This window comes from Octodon degus, unplaced genomic scaffold (assembly GCF_000260255.1).
Source record: "Octodon degus isolate 3935 unplaced genomic scaffold, OctDeg1.0 scaffold00026, whole genome shotgun sequence".
NCBI lineage: Eukaryota > Metazoa > Chordata > Mammalia > Rodentia > Octodontidae > Octodon > Octodon degus.
This window is the reverse complement of record NW_004524602.1, coordinates 16618382-16627191: the sequence shown is the minus strand read 5'-3', so window position 1 is coordinate 16627191 and position 8810 is coordinate 16618382. Positions and strand designations below refer to the sequence as shown.

At 54.6% G+C, this 8810-nt stretch overlaps 1 protein-coding gene across 1 annotated transcript in view; it reads right to left on the bottom strand.

The window, feature by feature from the left end:
• Nucleotides 1-8810, bottom strand: part of Myo1e (myosin IE) — a 171974-nt gene that overhangs the window by 51000 nt on the left and 112164 nt on the right. Inside the window, exons 8-10 of the mRNA XM_023712658.1 lie at nucleotides 8527-8661; nucleotides 7678-7810; nucleotides 2497-2693 (exon numbers count right to left, since the gene is read on the bottom strand). Coding sequence (XP_023568426.1) covers nucleotides 2497-2693; nucleotides 7678-7810; nucleotides 8527-8661 — 465 coding nt within the window. The remainder of the gene's footprint in view (nucleotides 1-2496; nucleotides 2694-7677; nucleotides 7811-8526; nucleotides 8662-8810) is intronic.

Below are 8810 nucleotides of genomic sequence, written 5' to 3'. Positions count from 1 at the left end.
GGCATGCGGCGCTGGGGGATCGAACCGCGGTCCCTGATGCCCTGCCAAGCTTGTTCTAAGTAGGTGCTCCAGACCACTGAGCCATCTCTCCAGCCCCAGCTTGCGTTTTTAAAAAAGCTTGTCTATGTGTCCAATGCTTTCACGGTGCCATTTGCCGTGGAAGAGTGAGGAGAAGATGGCATCGTGGATGACCTGAAAGCTGGCTCCCGCCAAGAGCCGGCGCTACAGACTCTGCGAATACTGCTGCCGGCAGCTCCAAGGTGACCATTCTTCAGCGATCCTGCACCGCGTGCCAGGGTGCCGCGGTGCCTGTGCCTCAGAGCTCACAGAGATGAGCCGCGTCCCGCTAACAGGAGCAATCATCCCTAAGCTGGCAACAAGGGCAACTCTCACGCACTTAGCCTCCGCCGCTGCTGGGCTGTGCGGGGAGCTCTCCGTGTGCCCGTGCGCTGAGTACTCCTGCGCCAGCGGGGACGCCACCACTGCCCCATTTTCCAGATGGGGGCCGACGGACGGTTGCACTGGGCAGCAAGCTCAGCCTGGACCAACATTAAGCGGCATGACACCTACACGTGGACTCAGGGTCACTGTGAGAAAAGCCCATGCAACCTGATGGAACAGACTGAGCGACAGCGGGCAGGGAGAGAACGGAGGGGCCAGTGAGAGGGGTCGGGAGGGAGGAAGCCACGAGGAAAACTCCTGGGGGTGGGAAATGTCTGAGTGCTGAAACACCGGACGTGTCTTCCACGCAAAGAACACCACACATCACCTGTGAGCTAATGGGGAGTGACACAGGACGCAGGCCCAGCGCCTAGCACACGGTGAGTGCCTCGGGGACAAACACCAGCTTGATTAGTGCCCGCTACACAGGCATCCAGACACTCTTACCACAGAGAAGCGGAGGGATGACAGGGAGGGAGGCAGGAGTCCAGCGCTGGAAGGTGCCCTGGACAGAGACGAGAGCTGTGGGTTCCACGCCCCGTTCCCGCCACCCTCGGCACTGGGGGTGGCCTGAGGGTTCCTTCTCCGTCAGATGAGACATCTGGGCAGAGCAACATGTGGCCCTGCCTTCCCCGGCAGGCGCAGCCTGAAGCGGCTCCAAGGGCAGGGGACAGGCACCCGTCTGCGCAGTGACACCCCAGCTGCGCACAAGCTTTGCAGCTGCCACTTTGGACTCAGACACACGGCCCTTGGAGCTAAGGCTCTACAGGTGGCCCTGCCTAGGGCCCCGTAGGGGCTCCTCCTCACGTGATGGATAAAGACCAGAGGTGCAGGACAGCTAGGAACTTAGGTGCTCCTAGGACAGACTCAGGGTAGCAAGGTAGGCCCGATTCCTTCACTCTGCCTCTCCAACTTCTGTGTAAGTCAGAGGTAGTATCTAAGCCATGGAGTTGATGTCAGAGTTAAATGCTATTTTTTTTTTCTAAAGTACTTCGTATCTGGCACATATGGCCGTGGGTGCTTAAAGCATTTTGAGGCCGCAGAGACGTACACAGGCCTGCACCGTCTGACCGCAGTGCTGAATGGCTACGTTTCCAGACAGATACGGCTCGGCACACACACTTACACATCCTATATGCATAAACATAAGCACACGTGTGTGTGTGTAATCACGCCAAGCCCCACCATCTGAGGCAGGCTTAAACTATATTACAGGTCTTTGATAGTCTTCCCTTTCAAAGTGGAAGCCTTATTCTCCTCTCCTCGCGGGTGGCTAGGAGGAGCCTGACTCGCTTCGAGGGGCTGAGCAAGGCAGCCACGGTCACACTCATCGCTGGATGCAGAATTTGTGACCAAATCAAAAGTTTGCTAAATGCTTCTGTTTGGGGACCTACTTTTTTTTTCCCAAACAAAAGCATTTGTGAACTGGGGTCCCACTGTACGGAAACCCAGGGTCAGGGCATGCAAATCGTGCAGTCTGGGGCCCGTGCACTGCCTCAGCTCTCTCACTGAGGCAGCAACTGCAGGCTGTGAGGCTCAGTGCGCAGCCCCAAGGAGACGGAAGGAAGCGTGGCCTCCTGCCGCCAGCTGCCTGCGCGCGGGGTGCCGCTTCACCATCCCCTCTGCCTGGGTCAGGCCGCGGGCTGACTACAGTCTGAGCGGCGCCCCACAGAACCCCTGTCCCTGGGGTAGGCTGATCTCAAAGGCCTGACTCACAGAAGCTGTGAGAGCAGAAACACTGATTGTGGAAGGGCAGTGTTTGAGGCAACTTGTCACACAGCAGTGTGTGACACTTACAACATCATGGATCTCGTCCTATCCTGGTCACTAGTCCTGGCTCTGCTATGTGTGGTCTGGAAGAAGTGGCTGCCCCACCAAGCTAGCAAGGGCGTCTTACAGAGTGGATCCCACAGGAGCAGTGAGAGGAGGGGACGGGGGGAGGGGACAGGGAGGAGGCGAGGGCCAAGAGGAATGAGCCCCAGCACAGGAGCAGCTCTTCAGCAGCTCCCTCTGCACGCCAGAGCCTGGCGCTGGCCACGGCACCCCGGTACTTACATCCACCAAGAAATCGAAGATGCGGGAGTGCAGGGCTTTGGCAAGCGCGTCCCTGGTGTAGCAGGCCTGCTCCACGTTGAGTGTCACGTGGATGGACTCCGACTTGCCCCCCCACTTGCTGTCCATCTGCCGGCTCGTCAGCTTCTCTTTCAGCCGGTCCTGGTTTATGCCCAGCAGATACGCGGGAAAAGCCAAAACTGCGGAACAAACAGGATGTCTTTCAGGACTCCCAGAGATGTGGCTGCACCCCCGCGCGTCCAGAGACACGGCGCCACCCTTAATTCCCCTGGCCTCCCCCTCGGGCGGAGGCAGTGACCCTGATGCAGCCACCTACTTTCTTTTTCCCACTGTCCTATTACACATGTCAACTGATTCCTACATCAGGGATTTCCAACCACACGGACCAGCGTCCAAGAAAGGTGGTGGCCAAGCTCTCCCCCGAGAAGACAGAGAAATGCCTGAGACAGCCTGGCAGGACTGCTCAGGAGAATACGGTGGTAGGGGCTCCATATATTTTTTTCTCCTCTTTTGGATGCAAAAGGGATCATTTCTGAAAACTGGAAGTGCCTGCTATGATGGAACTGATAACTACACAACTTTCAGTGAGTATTTACCTCCCACAGGTCACTACAAAGAAAGGGCACACAGTAGGTAAGACATCTTCAAGGCAATCTAGATGAGCTGAAAACACATCTGACCCTCCTAAAGACTGAACACGTGACAGTCACAGTCGGGAGGAGCGTGGTGTGGTCACTGCCCGCCAGGACGATCCAAGGAAGGTAGGTGGGTCCCTGTGCTGGGCCTGAGGGCACCAGGAGGGTTTGCACAGAGGTGGAGGCAGGAGTGGAGCAGGCACAGAGGAAGAGGCAGGCAAGCTGCAGACCACAGTGGACGGAGCTGAAACTGCAGTGCAATTTAAAGCTCAGGGTGGGCTGGAGGCAAGGGCCTAGTGCTGCCTCCTCAGGACGTGAGACAGCCAGGCAGAGGGTAAGGGGACCTGCAGGCCCGCACAGGGTCTACGAGACTTGGGGATATGGGTGGTGGGAGTGGCATGGGGGCGACTGGGGTCAGCCACATCGGGCTTGCTGGTCTACCGGGACACACGGCAGGGTTGTGCGTGGTCTCTTGTAGTGACATGCGGGCTTCCCGGCCTGGGCAACTCGATTTCAGACCCTAAAACCTACCAGAGAAAAGTGGGACTACAGACCGACAAGGCGTTCCCGACTCCTGGTCACAATGTTTTGGCAGGAACACAGGACCCTACTCTTGGCTATGAAAGAATGCTGGGTTTTCCAGTATGAAAGATTCTGAGCTCAAGTCAAAGCTCTGAGCCTGCCGATGCGTCTCCTTTCGCTGTATAAAGCTTTACTGAAGCTCTGGTGAAAGGACTGCGCTAAAGACCCTGCGACAATGCTGAAAACTTGGAAAGGACAATTGGCTTGACCTGCACAGACAGCGCCAGGATGGGAGAGGCTGGCGTTTCTCAGGACAGCGCTTCCGAGGAGAGGCACCCTCCAATGCACTTGGAGAAGCACGCAGCCAGAACGCGACAGCTTACGCTCTCCAGGGGGCTCACGCAGCCGCTCTGCTGATCTGTGAAGAACACCCAACGGGCTCAGGCCTGACCCCCTGTTAGCTTTCACGTCATCCCCGGCCCAGGAAGGCGGTGTGTCTTCTGCTGCACGGCAACTCCCCTTGCACAGCAGAAGGGCAGAAGGAGGGCTGGCGGGAGAGCCAGAGACGCTGGCTACAGTGTCGGTGACCGAAGAGGCTGTTTCCACCAGCATTAGGGAGGCCAGTCTATCACAGGCGCCGCCCACCTTGCTCTGCTTCGTGTCCACTGGACTAAGGGAGTTTTACACAATGAGCAGTCAGCCCCAACTTGGCTAGTTTTGTGAATACGGAATCCTCCCAAATTGCTAACCAGGCCAAAACAGGGGCACAGCTACCTGCTAGAACTGTCTATGTCATGATCTCGGCTAAAAAGTAAAACAGTAGGGCCAAGAGTCCTGGTCAAAAGGAAAGAGATGTGGGGGGCCGAGAAGGAGGGAAAGGCACGCCCATGCGCTCACGCCCACAAATGAGACACTTAGGCCACTAATTTCTCTTCACTTGTCCAAAACAAAGGCTTGTGCTCCTATTGTTTGAACAATTAAGTACCTGCCTCTTGTGCTCAGGAGTAATTTAAAGATGACAATATGCAATGTATTCATCATTGCTATTTTCCTGCTATAGTGCTTTGAAACTGTTTTTCTTTAAAATAAAATTTAAAGAAGAAAAAAAAAAACAAAAAAAACAAACCAAAGCAGACAGGAGAGACTGTCAAAGACACAGCCACACCTCCAGCGGCTGCGCTTCCCCTGCAGAAGGCAGAGCCAAGGGCTGCAGGAAGTCAAAACGCAGGGACACTGGCCAGCAAACAGAGCCCCACACAGGGGAACAGCTAGCCAGCCAGAGAGGAGGCGGCATGTGGGTGGGGGAAGCTCCATGCCACAGTTTGCAACCACCAGCTTTTAGGGCCTCATATATTCTTGCGGCTGCCCTGGTGCAGAAATTATAGGGCTGCTTGGAGGTCTTCCTTCAGGCTGTGCATATCCATGAGTGTGCACCGCAGCCCGCAGCCGGTAAGAGCACTGACGCAGGCCCTGGTGGTCAGGGGAAGCTGAGGAGGGAGGAGATGCTCAATTTAAAAATGGGGGAAAAAATGGGGGTGTGACTGTGGTCTAGGGATCGAGAGCCGTATAAAACAACCCACTAAAAAGTAATGTTGCAGCATGTCTGACGAAGACAGGCTTGTGCTACGGCACTAAATGAGGGCGAAGTTAGGTTTAATTTTTCCATTCGTATCTGAACTGCAGGGAAGACAGGAAAACCAAGAAGGTACAGCAACTGAAAGGGCCTTGCTTATGGTCTAAGAACAAATGGCAAGGTATTCACGGCTCATCTGTGCATCCCCCAAGTGTGGGGCAAAGAAAGGGACCGGCTTTTTGTGCATTTTCTTCTTCTTTATTATTAAAATTGCCTCGTTTCCTTCAATGGCCTTTTTATTTTGGATGTCATTATGTTTATGATCATTAATTTTATATCTCTGATATTACTTAATACCTTTCAAGCAAAACTGCTCTCCCAAAGCATGTCCCTTTATCATACTGAGACCAGCCACACAAATGTCTACATTGAAACCTGACTGCCTTCTCAGCAACATAAAAGACTGGCTCACAACATCCTTTATTTCTCCGTTAGTTAAATAAATGCCTATTTTACTTAAAAGGCTAGCTGTCCTACTTAAGATAGCCAAAGCAAGGTGCTTTCTTTGATCATCAACAATGCGGGCAGCCCTGCCCTCTACACACACACTCCACTCAAAATGAGCAAGATGACACAGCCCAGGTCATCCATCTCCACAGTGGTCATTTAGAACACCAGAGGGCCAGAATCTTCTAGACACTTGGCAACAAAGGGAAATGTTTAAAAAAAAAAAAAGAAATCAGGGCTGGGGAGATAGCTCAGCGGAGTAAGTGCTTGCCTGGCAAGCACAAGGTCCTGAGTTTGATCCCTGGTACCACAAAAAAACCAAACCAAAACAAACAAACAAAAAAACCAGAGGCAGCCAAGCAATGGAAAGCTACGGACCTGAAAGACTGGAGCATCTTTAGGAACTGACAGAAAACCGTCGAGCTGCGACCCTGCATGAGGGAGCAACTGCGGGACACCATGTCACAGCTCTCCTCCCACAAATGCTGGGAAAGAGCAGGAAAGAATGGGTTGATTGGAACATGCAGCCCCGCTGCTGGGAGACAAAAGAAAGGACCTGCAGGGGCCACCCATCACGACCATCTTAACCCACAGGGCAAGTGAACAGAAATCAGAACTGGCAAAAGCAAACCCCTCGCAGCAGCAGATTCCACAAGGCCTGCATGGCTTCCAGCCCAGCCCCGCTGCTGGACACTTCCACCACCTCTGGCTGGGCACTCCCCAAGCTGTTGCCAGTCTGGGCCTTAACCATCCTGCAGCAGTGGCTGCCGGCCCCAGACATCGGAGCAGGGGCATGCCTGCTGGTGCACCATGACTGTGCTCAGGCACACACACGATGGAGGCTTTGTCGCCTGACAGGCAAGAGGCACCCGGCCTAATTCCACAGACACTACACACCCGAAGGTTCCCGAGCCACTAACGCTGGCTATGTGTGAGTAGTTCTACTGGACACTGAGTGGACTTGCTAACGGTCAAGGCCAAAGTCCACAGTCTGCAAACACTACCTTACTGTGGTCGCTAGGCCATGTTTCTAGGCATTGCAGATACCTTACATATTTATTGTTTTCTACCCCCTTTCCCTGGTCAGCGTAATTTGTCTTTATCAGAGAGATGTGAAGCGCTAACAGAACTTCCTTCTTTTATGAGAAAAGAAAACAAAAAAACATTAAAAAGGGTCCTTATTTGGAATGGAAATGTTCCCAGTGCACTGTCAGCAATGAGCGGGATACTATTTATTACTGAGCCTGTAAATCTGTCATCCCTGAAGAATGCTGAGACAGGAAGAGATGCCTTCCTGGGTGGTTAGGGGATGTGTGGGCTCCGAGAACTGCCTGGAAAGCCGCCCCTGCTTGGGAGCCGGAGTCATGCGTCGTGGTGCTTGTGGTAGATCTCGGCGGGCACAGGGCACTGCCCGTTTCTGCCAGCAGGAAGTGCGCACTCAGGTCTTGAGGTGCTGAACTGACGTCATTAAGGGCAACATGGCTGCACAGTTCAAGCCCGCTTTTCTCTGTGCTCAGAAATCTCGTCTGACCCACCCGTGGGGCAAAGTGAAAGCCATGAGCTTTCCCCATAGACGGATACTCTACTGCTTGCTTTAGAACCCTTAGGAAAATGCAGACCATGCACAGAGAGGCCAGCCACGGGGAAGGATTCATTCAGAATCCTTTAAACCGTTATTTTTCATCACTGCGTTTTTGTCTTTCAACCTCAACATGTAATCCTGCCAGGGCATGTAAGGCGGGCCATGGCATGGTGAGGGGCAGGAGCACAGAAAAGGTGCCTCCTTTCCTAAGGCCACGTTGCTGTGCCACACGGGACACGCGAGACTCTACCTCTGCCCAACACCCCCACGGAGATCCAGGCTGGGCCATGCGCTGGCTGGGGCATCTCCCTCATGCCCACCCCCACCAGGGCCCCTCTACGCACACTCTTCGCTCTCCACGGCCGCATAGTTGCCCACTTCCTTGAAGCTGATGTTGCCCAGGTGGAGAATCCCGGCCACAATCTGCAGCACCAGCGTCTGCTCTTCTGCGAAGATGCCGATCACATTCATGGCGTGCTGGAACAGAGAGGCAGGTTTCCACACAAGGGCCAGCGGCCTCACAGCTCGCAGGAGGACGCTAGAGCACAGGCGGAGCTGGAGTCACGGGTGCGCGGCGTGCTCTGCATGATGGCGGGAAGCGTCTGCGCGGTGTGGTCACTGACCACTGTGCCGTTAGAAAGCAGAGCCTCTGAGGTCCACTAAATTTGATAAAAGCAGCTTGGAGATCTCTATCCTGAGGAAGGACGGAGGTGCCTGGACCAGCGCACAGGGCGCTTACGCACACTCAGGCTTTCCTTGTGCCTTTAAGGAGGAGCAGTCTGAACATCCTGTCCCTTGACGTCACAAACATCAGCTCCCTTCATGGTGACAGGTCCTCCTCAGACCTGGGCCTGGCAGAGGAAGGGCTGGGAGGTGGCTCCCCCAGAGGACTGTGGGAACAATGTGCATGCCGTTACCTGACTAGCTACATGGTCTGTAGAGGGCGTGCGTGACGTGAGAACAGCACAAAGCAAGAGGATTGTCCTCTAACCTGGAAGTATCCAGGTGCAAAGAAGCAAAGAGAGAATGGGGGGGGGGGGAAGACTCAAGTGTTCCCAAATTTCTACAGCCGATTAAAAGGATGTGTGTGCCTATTACCTCGGTCACTTCGGAGGCAGAGGCAAGAGGATCGAAAATTCGAGTCCAGCCTGAGCACCTCAGGGACCCCTGCCTGGCCCAGAGCTGGCACTTACCAGGGTTTCCTGGAAGTCCCGCTTGTCATCGATGTCGTCTACCTTGTAGGAGCCCGAGAGGCTCAGGTAGTAGTAATAGTCCATGCTGGTGACGCCCAGGCTGTGCTTCTGCTCTGCAGAGGCACCCTCGATCAGCTGCAGCCAGAGAACACGTGTGAGCCTGACCTGGAGCGCCCTCGGCCGCCGCCGCCGCCGCCGCACCTGTGCCTAGGCGGGGAGGGCTTCTCAGCCCTGCGTTCTAAACTCATGAGTGGGCCCAGGCTCCAAATAAAGGAAGTGGCTGT